Source organism: Apostichopus japonicus, chromosome 9, assembly GCF_037975245.1.
Source record: "Apostichopus japonicus isolate 1M-3 chromosome 9, ASM3797524v1, whole genome shotgun sequence".
In the NCBI taxonomy this organism is placed as follows: Eukaryota; Metazoa; Echinodermata; class Holothuroidea; order Aspidochirotida; family Stichopodidae; genus Apostichopus; species Apostichopus japonicus.
The window spans coordinates 10,855,007-10,873,668 of NC_092569.1; the positions used below are offsets into that span (position 1 = coordinate 10,855,007).

Consider the following 18,662-nt stretch of genomic DNA (forward strand, 5'->3'; position numbering starts at 1 on the left):
AAAGAGCCTTTCTAGTAACAAAAGCGCGTCTGCTTTGGCTGGGAGTAAATGAAACGTGAAAAAAATAAAAAACGTTGAAATTATATCTACTGAATAGACCATGAGACGCCATATACGACAAGCTTTATCCCCTGTATAAGTATACGTTACATATTGCTGGAAGAGTGATTTATTGTCTAATTCTAATGAAGATAACTAAATGTAAACCTAAGTGACAAAAGCTGATCTTCCGGCAATGACGTAATCACAGTATCGTTTTACAATTCGTGCTCTGATACTGATACTTATTCGATTCGTCCAATCAGCTTTAAGTTAATACATGTACATATTTGTTGAGACTATGTTATTTAGTCTATATTAAAGACATCACAGTATCCAACTCGATCATTCCAAACTTAACGGAGAACATCAATGACAAGTAGAGCGGTCAACTTAGAACACAATGAAGAGAAAGAAATTGTTTCAGCTTTTCCATTTGGCGCTAATCCTCATCGATATGACGGATGCCGGAAGTAAGTATATATTTTTACATGATAGTAAGAGTTATGGATTCCATTTTCTTTCTATAATTATCAATAACAATATGCTGAGTCTTTTAATGTCCCCCATGGGGTTGTCAGGCTGTCTTGGCTGAGGGGTTTGGGCATACATAAAGTACATCCTATTCTGTTTTAAAGTTTGTTTCTGTTCGGTTAACTATGTAGACTTCCACTTTTCTATATCACATCATTCTTAGACATACTGCAGCAGGTTTGAAGTTTTTATAATGGCTTATTGTGGCAACCTTTTGAATAAAGAGCAACATGAGCAAGCAAGGCAACTTTCAGCAAATTTAGTAAATTTCGAGGAAGGGTTCTTCAAGATTAATTCACTTTTATGGGTACTCGAGCTGCTCGAATATTAACATAATTAGCCCTCCATTATACCTACATATATCTCCGTCTAGATAACAGAAAATTGATTGGAAAATATCAACTGTTGGCGGGCTGACCTATTTTTTACTAAATTCCAAGTATGTCTACTTGGAATTTTCGTGGTATTATAGTCACACCAGTTTGTATCTAGGAATATGCTGTTTATTGTTCCTAGGGCTATTGATATATGACAATCCTATGTTACTTAATGGCCGAGTTCAGAGTGTTTCATCACCATTTGATCTGTAAGATATGTAATACCGAGTTTACCGCAGGTCGCGTACGATATTCGGTGTGTTAAAGTTAAAAGTTGATTTATTTTAATCGTAGACTTATTCGAAATTTTAGTTCAGACTCAAGGCTAATTCTAACGTTAGGCTAACTGTTATCGCGTTACTCGAGCTGCTTGAATAATTACATAATTAGCCCTCCCTATACCTACATATATCTCCGTTTAGATAACAGAAAATTGAATGGAAAATATCATCTGTTGGCGGGCTGACCTAATTTTTTACTAACATCTGTTTGTCTACTTGATATTTTGTGATATTATAGTCACACCAGTTGGTATCTAGGAATATGCTGTTTATGGCCGAGTTCTGATTGTTTCACCACCCTTTGATCTGTAAGATATATAATACCGAGTTTACCGCAGGCCGCGTACGATATTCGGTGTGTTAAAGTTAAAAGTTGATTTATTTTAATGGTAGACTTATTAGAAATTTTAGTTCAGACTCGAGGCTAATTCTAACGTTAGGCTAACTGTTATCGCGTAACAAGTTAGGCAGACTATCTAACAAATCGATTCGTCAGAACTTTAGTCTAGTTCTAGATATTTTACCAGGACATCACTGTCACAAAACTGCCAAATGGATTAGTTGTCTAAAGTTATAAATACCGAGACAATTTTCTTCACTCTCAATACAGTCAATTCGACATGTACAGAAACGTAAATAGACTGGGATTTGCAGTACGAGAACTGCTACCAGTAACGTAATTGATGATTTCAGTATTGGTTATCTATACCATCCAGTTTATTTAAACTTTACTTCTTTACTTTTTTTGTAATGAATTCCATATTTATAACCACTACTACACACTTAACCATTTGCATAAATCTTAAGCATTTGTTTTGTTCCGTTCTGTTCTGTTCTGCTGTTTTTGCTTTTCGTTTGTTTCGTCTTGTCTTGTCTAATCTTGTCTTGTTTTTATTATAATTTATTTTTGTTGCTGAGTATTTTTAACGCTTGTATACATGTAGTTGTTTCTGATGTTTGTTTCTTCTTTTTTTCTTATTCCTAGAATTGTGTGATTTTGCTGAGAAATTCCCATGTAAAGGAAGCCATTGTTTACCTTCACCTTGTAAAAGTAAGTAAAAAGTAAACAGAACACAGAATGTTGTCAAACTATTATTTATATTTTGTAAGAATTTAAACATGCCACAAAATTGATGTTTTTCATGTGCCTGTGATGTATGTGGTTTCAAACTTGACGTCTTCTTAGCTCGTTTAATTTTTTTCATTCAAACCAAAAATAATAATACAAAATACCATTGTTTGAGAGACAGCATTTATTATCGGTATGTTTTGGTTCGTTATAGGAATTGACAGTATTATCTCTTTATGATCTGAGTGCATGATTTCACTAGTTCAACTTTATGTAACAAATTTCTGTCACTAAATACATTTCATACTTCTCACTTCAAGTTGAAAATATTCTTTCAATTATTATTATTTTCTTCTTGGGGGGGATTTGCAAATATAAATTATAAGTCTATGAGATATCGCCCCCATTAAACTTGCTAGTAGGATTTAACAATTTTCGCATTATTAGCAACATTCTGTCTATAAAGACAGCCTTTTTAAATATCCGCTTTTCTTCATTTTGGTCTGTTAAGATAACATCATAACGAAAAGAAGACCACTAGATTTGTAAAATATGATACACGGACATATTATTATCTGGTTGGAGGGGAATACGTTATCAGTTTAGCTGTTAATTTATTTGTGTTGTTATTTTCCACCATCTTATACCACTTTCTTACGAAACAAGATATGTCAATAGTCCAAAAAGTAGTGCAAAATAATCAGAAAGAGGACTTCATTCAAGACAATTCTATTTCCATTTAATACAACCCACTTTACAGTATTACTATTAATACGAAATTGTCCATAAACATCCTTCCTATACTGTTTTCTAGGTAAGACAACGCAAGAATCAAAGGAACCAACTACTGCAGTCACTACTGAACCAAAAGGCACGACTCTAGGTAAGTCCCGTAGCATATCAAGCACACTATTCATATCATGTGATAATAGAAGAAATCACATTAATTATGCATTATTAAATTGTTCATAAACATCCTTCCTATACTGTTTTCTAGGTAAGACAACGCAAGAATCAAAGGAACCAACTACTGCAGTCACTACTGAACCAAAAGGCACGACTCTAGGTAAGTCCCGTAGCATATCAAGCACACTATTCATATCATGTGATAATATCAGAAATCACATTAATTATGCATTATTAAATTGTTCATAAACATCTTTCCTATACTGTTTTCTAGGTAAGACAACGCAAGAATCAAAGGAACCAACTACTGCAGTCACTACTGAACCACAAGGCACGACTCTAGATAAGTCCCGTAGCATATCAAGCACACTATTCATATCATGTGATAATATCAGAAATCACATTAATTATGCATTATTAAATTGTTCATAAACATCCTTCCTATACTGTTTTCTAGGTAAGACAACGCAAGAATCAAAGGAACCAACTACTGCAGTCACTACTGAACCACAAGGCACGACTCTAGGTAAGTCCCGTAGCATATCAAGCGCAAGGTAAGTCATGTAGCATATCAAGCACACTACTGATATCATGTGATAATAGAAGAAATCACATTAATTATGCATTAATGTGCTTAATGATTTAATTTAAATGCTTTCTTTAGAGTCGCAATTAGCTTTCCGCTGTTAAGTTCATAGTAGGATGTTACTACATGGAAATATAAAACAAAACATAATAGTCATGATATTTCAACATAAACTGCTCTTATCTCAATGCAGGTTCTACGACATATCCGTGTCCTCCGAACATGATCTATGGAAACTGCACTTGTGAAGCAACATGTGAAGATCCCAAAGGAGAGTCTGCTTGTTACAGTACCTGTTTAGGTAGCACGGGTTGTATCTGCAAATCTGGATTAATGCTGAGTGGAAGTGACTGTATCAGTGCGAGTATATGCAGCTGTTTCGTTACAGAGGCCAACTTGGTTATATCGGTGAGTTTTTGTGACATCTATTTAAATGTCAGATGACATTTCTAATGGATATTTAATCACAGAATTGTATCTGACAACAATTTTTGTTCTTCCAACTTATAAGTTTACATTTGATCTGTTTTAGAATGGAAAAACATACGTTAACGATAACTGCACCCATAAGTGTTCCTGTAGCGATAACCGACTGATCTGTGAAGATGACTACAGCTGTAGTTCCAATGCTGTGTGTGATGTCGAGAATGAAGTACGACAGTGTTATTGTAATGATGGATACGAAGGTGACGGTGAAACTTGTGTATCCTTGCCGTATAGAGACTGTCAGGATGTTTATGACGCTGGACATAGACAAGATGGCGTTTATACAATCATGCCTACTGGATGGCCTGGTTTACCATTCAACGTATCTTGTAGAATGGGAGACGGTGGAGGATGGACCGTAAGTCTTAATTGGAACAATATGAATATTTCAAGTATGTTTCTGTGAGTTTTGTTGATTAAGTCTATTGCTGACGGTAATGCAAGTCCAAGTTTCTGTTTTCGGTTTGGTTGCACTTTAATAATTCCTTACCAGGTATTGTATCAAAAATACTTTAGTGGAAGAAAAGTGTGACAACACGAACAATTCCCACTCCCTAAAGAAAACAAAAACAAAGAAAATTCCTACATTTGTCTTACTGAAATAATATTCTATTAATATATTCGTGCGGTGTTTCTTAAATTAAGTTGTCTGTTACCATGCTTCACGACTCTCATCATTATCTCTCTTTCATTATACATTTACTTGCTATCTTTTCAGGTGTTTCAACGTCGTACCGATGGCTCTACGAGTTTTTATCAAAACTGGGCTGCGTACAAAGACGGGTTTGGTGACAGCAGGAACTTATGGCTAGGAAATGAAAAGCTTCATTACTTGACAAACCAGAGAAACTACACGCTTCGCTATGACATCACTACTTCTAGTGGATCTGCTAAATATGCTGAATATCCAGAGTTTCAAATAGAGTCTGAAAGCAACAACTACACAATGAATAAACTCGCTGATCGTAGCAGTGGAACCACAGGTTTGTTGCATGTTTGTTATTGCGCCTTGCTTTGGATAGTAGCCTATGTCAAGTTAAAGTTACTAGCCTTTTCACAAGCAAATTCGTGAGAAATAGTCTTCACGGTTCAGCAGATCTTAATGTTTTTATTACCTACGAAATATGCTCTAAGTACACTGGATCAGAAATCCTTACAACGAGGGTTTGGTGTAACACAACCCCCCCCCCCCCCCTCCCAAAAACCTCCTTTCACAATTCACGCACAAAGTGCCTACGGTTGTATAGACGAGATAATTATCAAGTTATCATCCATTTCTGGGTCCATCATCCATTTCAATAAAGAACTAGAAAGAATAAAATCAGCACATAAAATAAATAATGATTAAGGAATTATCACATTAAAAATGAATTCTGAATCTCTCTTTATGTAAATCACCCCCCCCCCCCCCCCCATTCTAATTCCAGTATACTACAAAACGTATTTTACGTCGCAACAAAAGTGTGCAATATAACAGGATACTTATATGCTATTGTTGAATGACCAAATATTAACCAATGATGGTTCTGGCTGTTTTCCTTCACAGGTAATTATCTCTATTATAACAGAGGAAAACAATTCAGCACGCATGACCGAGACAATGACGCATGTGGTAACTTCGACTGTGCAGAGAAGCACAGAAGTGGCTGGTGGCACTCGAAGAAGTACTGCTCTAATTGCATTAGTAATAGCTATTGCTCTCTTTTCCATGTACACAGCAGCTGCAAGTCATCTTGTACATATGAGAACCTCAATGGGGTCTACAATGGAAGCAACGGGGAAATGATTTACTCTAATGGTTATAATATCTGCAACCTCCAATCTGTTGAGATGAGAATTCGACCATCCACTTGATTTGATGAACAATATGACTGTGAAACTGAGCATTTTACGAAACATTGTACGTAATAATTCAGAAGTTAATTAAGTCTGACCAAACGGAGCCTGGTTGGAATATACTTTATGGATAACAGCATAAGAAAACATTAAACCTTCAAATTGAAACATTCACTAACAAATTTGTTCGAAATGGAATGACAAATTGAAAAAAAAGGAGCAAAGACAAATATAACATGGATTGCTCTATACTGGTGAGTCATTCATCACTACAAAAATAATTAAAATTCAATAAATAAAGTAATACGAAATAAAAAGCGTTTCGAGTTTATATTTGGTTTAGTAAGGTTTAGTCTAAATGTGTCACATAACTCACCTTTTCTCGTATATTTGATACACCAGACCCCCCCCCCCAACACCCCTATACATGATTAAATGAAATAACAATTTATGTTAAAAATTGAAACATTACTCAACAACTTCAGAATAAAGTCGAAAGTGTATGAACTTACATAATTGGTACTGTTGTGTTTTCTATATCAAAATCCATTCAGATACAGTTTAGTAAGTTCACATGTCTCTTGTACGAGATCCACGTAGTATGTACTTATATTGAGTTAAACTGACCCTACGTTAGCTTACTTATACGCCTGGGAAACAATAGCAGAGAATGTTGGTATTCGACACCTCATTTGTCTAGGAGACTGGAAGAGGGTCTATTGAGCAATCGTCGACTGTAGCACTCATTAAGAACTTTTCTCCCCACCCTTTTCAAAATACAATAAAATCGTTTCTGATTATGTTACTGAATTTTTCAACAATTAGCCTCTGATTGTTCAGGCTCTAATAAAATGCCTCAGTATTGTTTGAATATATAGATATAGTTTCAGTGGTAATTTTAAGTATATAAGTATGGTCAATATTTTCTACGCTGGTATTAATATATAGAATGAAATATTTGTCTATACTGATCTGATATTTCAAATCAATTTAAAAGTAACATGATATTTTATTATTTTTTTGTAACTTTAGGTATGTTATCTTGTCTTGACTAATTCTTTTGTCTATATTTTTCAACACATATTTGGAGAAAAATGATTCATAAGTATTGCACTTCAGTTTTTTCTCCTTTTCCACACATTAGATCTTTGGTAGTGTTCATTGAATTATATATAATACCATGATGATTTGATTACATGTAAATGAATTCTTGTTTAAAATGTACTTATCTTTTGTGTTGGAAATAAACAGTTTCATTGTCATTGTCATATTCTTCATTTAAAATAATATTCAGTGCGTTCCACCTATGCATCAGTAATATCTATATATATATACGTTGCGAAAGGTACCATAGTAGCGGTGTAGTGAATTCCAGCAATACTATACCTAATCCAAAAAACTGAGTAAAAATAATGCCAGCTCAAGGAAATATGATGAAAGTGAATAACCTATTGCAATTTTTATATTAAAATTTACTTAAAGAAGGTCTCTCGTGATCGAAAGCGGTGGCGCTATCACATTTCTAAAAGGTTTCCGATATAAACAAACAATGATAGCTCCATCTAAGCAGCTATGAATCAGTGAGTATATCGTGTATACCACTATTACTGTTTGCATGGTATAGATAATCCCAACTTAGACCTGTTCTTGTTTTGCAGAATAAAGAAATTAATAACATATTTTAAAATGAGGCTAGGTCCACTATCTCTGGTCAAATGACGATCTAACTGCCTTCTTGCAATAGAAAATAATTCGGCGAACATATTACCATCAGGAGTTACGGGCATCGAAGTTTACATACCTTTTACTGTTAGGCCTAAATCGGTAAGTCTTACTCGCTGCACAGTTAGGAAAACGGACCCAACCAATAAGTACTCCCAGTTGGTACTAATTAGCATACACAGGGGCGGCGATTTGTTTCAAATTGGGGGGGGGGAGGGGACATTTTCTTGGGTGCAGGATTATTAAAACTTTCATCCCCAAATTGTTCGCGCACTTTGTGATATTTTGTATATATATATATATATATATATATACATATATATATATATATATATATATATATATATATATATATATATATAAATATTTAAGTAACCAGAATGCAAAATGCATGAAGGTTTCGATGACTTCAATGCACTAGACTTCTGCTTGTTAGTATAACCTGATATCGAATTTGTAACAAATAAAAATCAGTTATGTTTGATTAAAAATGATGTATGTATGTGATCATTCCACATTCCATTGCGTATAACTCATTAACAATATTCGTATAAGTCAATTCAAAAACTTCAGATTCTTCTTTTGTATGCATTCAAAATTGAGTAATTTCATATGGTTGCTCCCTATCATAACAATGTTATCTCTAAACGATTTTACCTGTAATGGTGGAACCAGTGGCTAGCTATATCCAGCGACAGTAGTATCTGTAGCAGTATCATATATTCAGGGTGTAAACTGGACAACATCACCATAAGACAGGTGCTTGTACACCGGTCGGTGACAAGGTCCATCAAAGCACCGAATGAAGTCTCTGTAAAACCAAGCAAAAAAGTATAGGTGAAATAAATTATGAACCTTAGTCAGCAATTGATGATTATATATGAAAAAACGAGGAAGAATTTCCATCAACAAAAATAAGCGTTTCCTTCGCATATAAACACAAAGAATAACGAGGCCTTATATGGATATCATTGCGAGTTTTGTTATATAATTATATTTATAATGCCCTATAATCCCCTATAAAATTTGAAGTACGCCCAACGTCCGACAACGGTCCCTCTTATAACCCTTCTGATTAAGCATGATACAGTCTGATAAAGCAAGATACCGCTTCCACAAACGACCAGTATACCAAAGACAGAGAGATGATATAAAAGTTACCTCAACCAGTCCTCAACGCCAGTGATAGCTACTACTGGAATACTGCTAATCACAATTTACGTTCTCATTGTAGGCTTCCAACCAAACTTGTGCACGTGGGACATCACCCCCCCCCCCTCTGCCCCTTGCCGCCTCATACAGACTAATGTGCCTCCCATTTGTCCCAGCACCATGTGTACAACTTGAACTTTACAAGTTACCGGCCATAATGTGCTCTTCCTTAAATTGAAAGTCCCCTCCATCCCAATACACACACAAGCAGACACTTTAAAATTCAGGCTACGGACCAGTCAGTATATATATATAACCTTGTTTGAAAACCCTCGCAGCAGGCCCATCGATGTAGTCCAATGCCACGCTGATGACGTAAGCAGCCATCGCAATGACGTAATGGTGTCTCATGGTAAAGAGCGACATCACTAGGAGGGCGATTCTTAAATACCCTGCAGTCAAAATGAAAACATTATCTATTCATCATGAATCACGGAAAGATAATTATTGCTAAGGAGAGGGTTTGTAGTAAAACGTTAAAGGACAAGGATATCAGTTTTGAAAGTCGATGTAACCAGAAGAGAATCTCTTTTAATATAAGTATTACTTATTTTACTGGTCACAACACGGAGAAATTTATTACCCTATATAGGCAGCTGTCGAATTTATCTGTTGATAAAATGCATCATGTCCATATATCAAATCAAATCATATAGGTACCAGTGGTTTAAGGCCGGGGAGATGTCTTATTTCACTTTACGCGAAGATAACATATCCATGAATGGAAGTTAGAATACGTGCAATTGTTAGACGAAATTGGGTTCTACAGAAATATTGGCGCGTTCATATACAGTTTCTTAAAGAAACATAACTACTTCTTGCTAATACATAACTGAAAGCCTAGAACTACATTGAACAAACGATTTCTTTGAAACAAGCACGATCACGCCAGAATATTATGGATGGATGGATGTGCAGTATAGCAATAATGTAATTTCTGGAAGACTCAAATAGACTTCTAAGTTATTTTATCCCTTTTGTACGAAATAAAACTTGTTTCCACTATCAAACAACATTGAAAATTGATGTAATGGCATGCCTCGACATGGCAAATACAAAGATAACCTGTTCAGACTTGTTCTTAATTCTCCATTATAGGCTACGTATTTTTAAATTCTGTTTTAAGTTTCCTCTTTTCATCATTTGAACTACTTATATAAATAGATAGAAGATAGAAAACTTTATTGTCCATTTCAGAAAACAAAAACGGAAAATGATTTCCCGTCGACAGTAAACATAAAACAGTAGTGAATACAAACAGAACCATACAATAAACAAGCTATTAGTGAACAACTACGAGAATAAAACTAAATAGGCGGAACCAGAACAGTAGCATGATAAGCAGCACAGAGAGCTGCAAGTGACAGATCACACACTGTGGCCAGATCGCTTTGCACGCGAGTTAGACAAGTGTATTGCCTCAGGTAAGAAAGAATTGCGGAACCTGGACGTTTTAGTATTGGGCATCTGTAATCGTATCTGTTGGACCAGGGAGTTGCTATGGAACAACTCCCTGGTTGGACATGATTAGACTGTAAAAAGGGTGTGTATGATCTTCTTTTATATTATTTAGTTTCTTGCCTATTGTACCTAAATCAGGGGTGTATCCAGGATTTTCTAACCCGGGGGGCGCAAATTACTATCTAAGCGGAGCGCCACCATCGGTTGGCGCGGAGCGTACAAGAAAATTTCAGGTATTGATACCGGAAATGGCACTTCTCGGGCTTGAAAATGACCAACCAGATGTACACTTTCCGTCCATAACCTTTTTGAAGATTGTAACCAGTCACACATCATGTTCGACCTCATTGCATGTCCTGTGGATCATTGCTTTTGTAGGTGATTCTACGTCACGGCCCACAATATCCGAAAGCCCCACTTTTCAAAGTTTAAAGCCCATTATTTGTTCAGAATTTGAAAATTCACATTTCTCGTAAAGAAAATCACTTCAAAACATATACATAATGTTGCACAAAATTCAATCTATGGACAACCAATATAGAAAAACCTCCTTGAACCCCTAACAGACAGGTCAAAATTGCTACGAGTAGAGGGAAGTATGATGAAGAATGTTGGTCAGGAAGTTTTTGAAAATTCAGACACAGTTAATTTATTGGTGTACAAATATTACAACCTCTTATAACGGCAATTATAAAACTTCGTTGAAGGAAATGAAAAATACCAGATATTTCCGATATCAGATATTTCGAACCCGAACACTACACACATAGGCGTAGGAGGCGGGGGCTGCAGCCCCCCCCCCCCCCCCAACCAAACTTGTTCCCCTGGAAATTCGGGCAATATGCTGAGAATAAATGAATAGTTTAAAAATTATCTCCTTGGTAATTAAAATAAAGTTTTAAGCTTGGCAGACTAATTCGCCATTACTACTGTAAAAGAGAGTTTTGACATAATTGGACCTGTATGCTTTTTCTCCATCTACATAATACATTTCGTTGCTTACATTAGCATCCTGCGGATGACTGCGCAACTTTCACGGACCGTACGGTACTATGGAACGCCAAAAGGGCAATGTATTTAATCGTCTCCGTCGAGTTTGTCCACTTCGATGTTGTTGTCTCGATCGAGTTTGTTGTCTCGATAGAGTTTGTTGTCTCGATCGAGTTCGTTGCCTCGATCGAGTTCGTTGCCTCGATCGAGTTCGTTGTCTCGATCGAGTTTGTTGTCTCGATCAAGTTTGTCTCGATTGATTTTGCGGCGCTATTCCGAAATGAAAAATCTGTGAACATGGAGCGCACGTGCCCTAACTGCAGCGGTCAAATCAAATCAAATACAATTACCACAGAAATAGAACACGTTCCGTGAATACAGCACATATGACCGGTAGACTATATTACGTCCCATATCGCACCGTTTATATCGCGTAGTCACTCAAAAGTCACTCAAAAGCCCAATATCTTCGAAAAGAAGCAGAAACACTAAAAAAAGTTCGTAAAGAACCTATCAGACAGAAACATGTCCAATATAGAGTTACTGCGCCGAGAAAAGGTCTGAAATTCATAGCAATTCCAGAAAAACCTAAACGAAGTAATCTTCTCAAGTCATTGAAAGACCTAAAAAGAAAAATGAGAATCCACTTCATCATACAAAAAAAAGCAAAAAGGTTTACAAAACGCATTTAAAAAAAAAAACACTTTTGAAACATTGGCACTTAATCTCGCAACACGCGGAATTATCCAAACTGTTTCCAAAAGAACCGATTCTAGCCTAAAAAAGGGCCCAAAATCTCAAAGATTTGCTTGTTAACTCAAGGTTTCGTACTAACGAAGAATCAGCCGACTCTCAAGGTTTACACGGAGCTTTTTTAGATGCTCTTATAGTTACACTATGAGTCCATAAAAACTCGTGCACATAAAATAGATGAATTTTGAGAACGAGACGCCCAGGCCGAATATAAAATATTCAAAGGCTACTACTGATGAAGCTCCTCCTATAAAGTTTGAGAGCAGAAACCGGTCAAGTTGGTCATAAGAACCTACACTAGTCTTTCCTACTATTAACAGTACACTCAATTCACCTAATAGGTGCAATTATGTTTCACCATGAGGAGCATGCTATAAGTTCATGTTCCTCGGGCCCTACCTTAAAAATATTCAGGTTCTTGGCGACTATGTTGCGTTAGATAGTGTAAAACCGCCTACACCCCCTTTAAATTTTCTAACTTTAGTTTCGGTATAAACCTCGACAAAATACATGTAGTCTATTTATGTTGTTTATACCAGTTGCGCGAGATATGACGACGCCGATTCGCGCTTTTTTGTGTGTAGCAGTAGCATAGTAGCATAGCGTACGTGCATTGTACATTCAATTATTGAATAGCAGCACAGTTTAACAAACTCGATCGAGGCAACGAACTCGATCGAGGCAACGAACTCGATCGAGGCAACAAACTCGATCGAGGCAACAAACTCGATCGAGGCAACAAACTCGATCGAGACAACAAACTCGATCGAGACAACAAACTCTATCGAGACAACAAACTCGATCGAGACAACAACATCGAAGTGGACAAACTCGACGGAGACGACAAAATACATTGCCCTTTTGGCGTTCCATAGTATTTAGCATGAAAATCTCTGTAATAGATATGTTGTTAGCACTGCACGGAAGCAACTTGCGGTTGATTGTTATAATCTTTTTGAAAAGAAAGAATGATGTTCGTTCACAATGTGTTACAACAACGGAACTTTAGATAGCAACGAAAGTGTAGACATCAACGTGAGTTTAGACATCAACTTGAGTTTAGACATCAACCGTAAGTTAACTTAGCAACGAAAGTTTTAGACATCAACGTGAGTTTAGACATCAACCGTAAGGTTTATAAATCAACGTGAGTTTAGACATTAAGGCGCGTTTAGTCGTCAACGTGACTTTAGACATCAACGTAAGTTTAGACATCAACGAACAACAGCAACATGGTAAACTAGCAGCAACAGCTTTAGTTTAGACAGCAACAAACTTAGTTTAGGCAACGAAACAAACTTAGTTTAGGCAACGAAATACGGTTGCCCTTTTCGCGTTCCATAAAATACAGCCAATGATGTTTTCTTAAATATCCCGAGATTTGTTTGGGTAATAGTCCCTTACCCATTGTATGCAAACATGCTTGCATCTTCAGTGCTCAATGAACGCAAAGTATGATGGTTTAACTATGTAACGCGAAAGGGGGGGGGGTAATCAGGCGCGTATCCAGGATTTTCTAACCGGGGGGGGGGGGGCGCGAATTACTATCTAAGCGGAGCGCCACCATCGGTTGGCGCGCAGCGTACAAGAAAATTTTTGGTTTTACAAACCCCCCAGATGGCCGGAAACGGCCCTTCCCGAGTGTTCATTCTGGTTCCATGGCCTCTTGCTAACTTGAGACACCTCATTCAGTATCACTTTAAACCAAAAAACAAACGAGTTAAAATAGTACGTAATTCAATACTACATAATGTATTAAAATTAGCAAGGTTCATGTACAGAGTAGTCTTACTTTTCAACTTCTGATACTTGTAGAAACAAAGATAGGCCAGAAATGTTTTTGATACAACTATAGCCAGTAGTTGTCTTTGATACAACTGTAGCTAGTAAATGTTTAATAGCCTAGTAAGAGAAGGCGAGAGCTATCCGACGATTGCCATCTGAATTTCTCAACTGTTTTCTCAACTGAAATATTATCTGCGTAAACGGGTTCTTAACTACATGTTAAAAAACTGAAAAAGATCGGATCCTAGTCTTTTTCGGCGGGTAGAGTGTTGAATGAAACGGCACGCGATAGAAATGACAGCCTAGATGACAGCCTGAATAGGTCACCTAATGTAGCCATATTCTTGCTACGTTCATTTCAGTAGTTTTTCCTGTCTATTGACTCTTAAACTCGTCCAGCAAGCTTATCGATTTGAATTATGGGTGTTTTAAAAAAAAAAGATAACTTGGCCAAAAAAATGTAGGCCCGGGCCAACAGTGCTACATACTGGCTACGCCCCTGATCATATGATATCATTATCAGCAGATTTTGTTTCCTGTTTGAATTCTTTTACATGTTCTTTTACATTAATATATCAGAAAGACAAACATAGTGCTCTTTTACAATTTTTCCAGTAGGATGATTCTTGTTTATTGTCCAATGTCTGGACTTTAATACATTTGACGAACTTAACTGATGGACAATATAAACTTTCATATTTTGTAATATAGCCAGATACGCAGTGGCCTAAAAACAAATATCGTTATCGCAGTGTATTAGCAGTGTAATAATTATTATAGGAAGTGCGTATCACGTACGATTGCTAGCTTAGCTTCATAACATGCTGTTCGTGCAACACCTTAGGACGACTCATAGAACGAACGTTGTCGACGTTGTTGTGCATACAGTTCGTGACATTTTATAGAGTGCGGTTAGGTAGGCAATATGTATTTTATTGCGCAATGGCCAACTGTAGGCTTGTAATTGGCTATAAGCTTAATTTAGCTAATTGCATCTGTCAAACTAAGTAAGTAGTTGAATCAGTAGGCGTGAATGTTACTACGATTACAATCGAGTTAACGGAGCTGACGAGTATTCAAGATCAAAAGAGCACTGACAAAATACCATGCTAAAAAACAACAGTTTAAAAAAAAAATCGACACTGAAAGGGAGGAGCGGTCGCTCCCCCTGCTCCCCCCCTGGCTACGTCCCTGCCCCAGATCACCGGAAATGACACTTCTCGGGCTTGAAAATGACCAACCAAATGTACACTTTTGCCTGAGAACCAAGTATTTCCCAATTTTTTTTCCATCCATAACTTTTTTGAAGATTGTCACCAGTCACACATCATGTTCGACCTCATTGCATGTCCTATGGATGATTGCTTTTGTAGGCGATTCTACGTCACGGCCCACAATATCCGAAAGCCCCACTCTTCAAGGTTTTAAGCCCATTATTTGTTGAGAATTTGAAAATTCACATTTCTCGTGAATAAAAATCACTTCAAAACATACCCATAATGTTGCACAAAATTCAATCTATGGACAACCAATAGGGAAAAACCTCCTTGAACCCCTAATAGACAGGTCAAAATTGCACGAGTAGAGGAAAGTATGATGAAGAATGTTGGTGAGGAAATTTTCGAAAATTCAGACACAGTTAATTTGTTGGTGTACAAATATTAAAACCTCTTATTATGGCTATTATAAAACTTCGTTGAAGGAAATGAAAAATACCAGATATTTCCAATATCAGGTATATCGAAACCGAACACTACACACATAGGCGTAGGTCCCGTAGGAGGCGGGGCTGCAGCCCCCACCCCCCCCCCCCCCCGCAACCAATTTTTTTCCCATTTTTTCGGGCACCTACTGAAAGAAAAATAAATAGCAATGAATAGCTTAAAAATGATCTCCTGGTAATTAAAATAAAGTTCTAAGATTGGCCGACATTACTACTGTAAAAGAGAGTTTGACATAAATATATCTGTATGCTTTTTCTCCATCTACATAAGACATTTCGTTGTTTACATTAGCATCCGGCGGTATACTGTGCTACTTTCACGGACCGTGCGGTACACGATGCCATGCAATGTAATGACCGATGCTTGCTTATATGATATTGGCATCGATATGTTGAACGCGCGCAAAGCGCGCGAAAAATTTTGGCTTTTTTTTCGGGCAAGTCGTTACAACCCCAAATCCAATTGGGCTACACCTTCGACTACACACATAGACAGTTTTTGAGGCTGTTCATCGTGGAACAGGCATTTCAATGCTCACTGATATGATGTTATATCTGCTCTTTGCTTTACAAATTCGAACAGGCGTGTAGCGAGTAATTGCCAAGGGAGGGGCGAAGCGTGTATGCAAACTATCTAAGCGAAGCGCCACCATGAGTTGGCGCGAAGCGTACAAGAAAAATTTTCGCCGAAAATGCCTCCCAGATCGCTGGAAATGACACTTCCCAGGCCTTGTAAGTTGCATCTAAGCATTGTCTATTTTGAAATTACTAGCGATATCATAAAGAAAATTTGCTCGGGGGGGGGGTCGCCCCCTTCCCGAAATGCGTCATGTTCCCGACGACCCCGTCGAGTTCAAGACCAGCCACAGTTGGTTCCATATAGCACAATTGTACAATTGTTTAAGGCGTCCATACACACACACGCGTTATGATAGATCATATATAGTATTTATATAGATACATTAGTGAGAGAGGAAACATGGAAACGTCAAAAAAGGAGTTGTTGGTGTAAGGGCTAGGGTGAGGCGCACACCCCCTCCGTAATCCTTGATCTGTCACTGGCTACCCTGTGTATATAATAGGGATCAGCGCTTTAACTATGACTGTTCCTCTTTCTCTTCCCGAAGTCTTGGCTATCTTCTACTCCCTCCCTTTCTCCTTTTTCTCTCTTTTTTCTTCTTCTTTTCCCTTCCTTTCTCTCCTCCTTTTCTTTTTCCCCCTCCTTTTCCCTTTGTTCTTCTCTTTTTTTCTCTCCTCTTTTCCTTACCCGGGGGGCGCGTGCCCCCAACGCCCCCCTGGATACGCGCCTGTAAATGGTTTATGACTGAAGTGCAGGGACGATCTATTGCCCCCGCAAACACAAAAACGTTTTTAAAACGTTATTAAAACGTTTCGTATTTTGTTTTGATAACGTTATTTGTGGTGTAATAAATATGTCATGAAAACGTTTTCAGGCTATTATTTCAAAACATTGTTTGGTTAAAACATTAATATAACATTAATATCTCATTAAAACGTTATGCCGACGTTTTCATAACACCACATTTAATGTTATAAAAACATATTTAAGAGGCTCTTTTAAATATGTTATGATAACGTTTTGTGTTTGCTGGGATATTCCCTCCCTCAATCTCTGTAGTATAACATTTGTGATTGGAAGATGAAGCTTATATGACATTTAAAGTATACTCAGGCCAATGTTTGGGAAATGGGAGGGGGCGGGGGAGGGGTTGCGGCGATAGATAATCACGGATTAAAAGATTAACGAACTACATTGAACCTTTTTGGACTTGATCGACAATGAGTAATGAAATTCGTGATTCTAACAAGAAGAACAAATAATAGTTGTCATAAAACTCACCGATGTTGTTCGGGATGAAGAGGAAAATATTTTCTGCCATTTCGATGGTGTAAATTATTAGTGATTACCTTTACCGTCATACAGCATGTTAAATGTCTGTGCGAAATTGATCATGCCGCTTTATGCTTTTGCTTCTGTTCTGCGCATGCGTTTCTCACCTACCATTTTAGCTGGTAGTGGTTTATCAAGTAATTTATTCAGCCCTAATTAGACACTGCATTAGACAACGTGAGCAAACTGTAATTTCTTATTTTGTTGTACCACTGATAAGTTCCAAGATATGTATAGAAAGTAGACGAAAAGGGCAGGTAAATGGAGAATGAAATATATTAGAACTTTCCTTAATTGTAATTACATGAAAAACAACAAAAAACAACGTATCGGTACTTTCAAACTTATAGGGATAATGAAACTGGTCTCAATCAAGAATTACACGTTCCTTCCAAGTTTCAAGGTCATATAGCTCAAGTAGAAATAGAGATATCACAGCTTTTTTTCTGGTCAATCCTAAAAAAAAACATATTTGGTAACCATGGCAACATCAGTACTTGCCGAAGTCATTATAACAACATTGAATATTCTATGATACCATAATTCACGTGTGTATGTATCTTTCAGCCTAAAATTATTTCATACAACCTCTAATGTTTCTTAAATAGCTCGGTACATTTACCTTAAAAAGTCTAAGCAACGAATAAATGGCGCCCTCCACTCTCGTTTTCTGTTAATTGTTCCCCCAGTCAGTATAGGATAAACTTCAAATTTGGTCGGCTTATTGTTCTTGAGAAGACCCTTCATAGGGATTGTTTTATATATATTACCCTAATCTCCCACTCTGGCTATTAAAAAAAACCTTCAAAATTCACCATAGCCATATATGGGCATCTAGCCGCCATTTCGGTTCTTGGCACAGCCACGGGCACATTTTGACACTGTCAACAAACAGAAAACTAAACCTAATATCAAATTGTACTCATTTTCACTCAAATCAAGTATAGTCACCAAAACTGTGAGAAAAATACAAAAACTAAGCAATTATTT

General features: G+C 37.0%; 2 protein-coding genes across 3 annotated transcripts; one reads left to right on the forward strand and one right to left on the reverse strand.

Annotated features, from left to right (window-relative positions):
• The first annotated feature begins 285 nt into the window (after nt 1-285).
• LOC139973815 (uncharacterized) lies at nt 286-7,394 on the forward strand. 2 transcript variants are annotated; one of them, XM_071980685.1, is made up of 8 exons: nt 286-512; nt 2,217-2,282; nt 3,115-3,183; nt 3,664-3,732; nt 3,986-4,200; nt 4,325-4,636; nt 4,997-5,261; nt 5,825-7,394. In XM_071980685.1, the coding sequence occupies exons 1-8, from the start codon at nt 443-445 to the stop codon at nt 6,130-6,132; spliced, it is 1,374 nt and encodes a 457-aa protein (XP_071836786.1). In that variant the 5' UTR covers nt 286-442; the 3' UTR covers nt 6,133-7,394. The 2 variants fall into 2 exon arrangements, with proteins under 2 accessions (XP_071836786.1, XP_071836787.1); XM_071980686.1 differs by lacking the exon at nt 3,115-3,183 and having other exon boundaries at nt 288-512.
• LOC139973819 (uncharacterized) lies at nt 5,924-18,534 on the reverse strand. The gene is made up of 4 exons (XM_071980692.1): nt 18,295-18,534; nt 9,306-9,440; nt 8,494-8,647; nt 5,924-6,038 (listed from the first exon to the last, which is right to left on the reverse strand). The coding sequence occupies exons 2-4, from the start codon at nt 9,412-9,414 to the stop codon at nt 6,029-6,031; spliced, it is 273 nt and encodes a 90-aa protein (XP_071836793.1). The 5' UTR covers nt 9,415-9,440; nt 18,295-18,534; the 3' UTR covers nt 5,924-6,028.
• Nucleotides 18,535-18,662: the final 128 nt, after the last annotated feature.

Excerpts from the sequence above, each read along its gene's own strand:
- LOC139973819 (XM_071980692.1), bottom strand. The coding sequence starts at position 9,414 with ATGTCGCTCTTTACCATGAGACACCATTACGTCATTGCGATGGCTGCT. Across the intron at positions 8,648-9,305 it reads TGCGAGGGTTTTCAAACAAG|AGACTTCATTCGGTGCTTTG; the intron begins GTTATATATATA and ends TTGGTTTTACAG.
- LOC139973815 (XM_071980685.1), top strand. The coding sequence starts at position 443 with ATGAAGAGAAAGAAATTGTTTCAGCTTTTCCATTTGGCGCTAATCCTC. Across the intron at positions 513-2,216 it reads CGATATGACGGATGCCGGAA|AATTGTGTGATTTTGCTGAG; the intron begins GTAAGTATATAT and ends TCTTATTCCTAG. Across the intron at positions 3,733-3,985 it reads ACCACAAGGCACGACTCTAG|GTTCTACGACATATCCGTGT; the intron begins GTAAGTCCCGTA and ends ATCTCAATGCAG.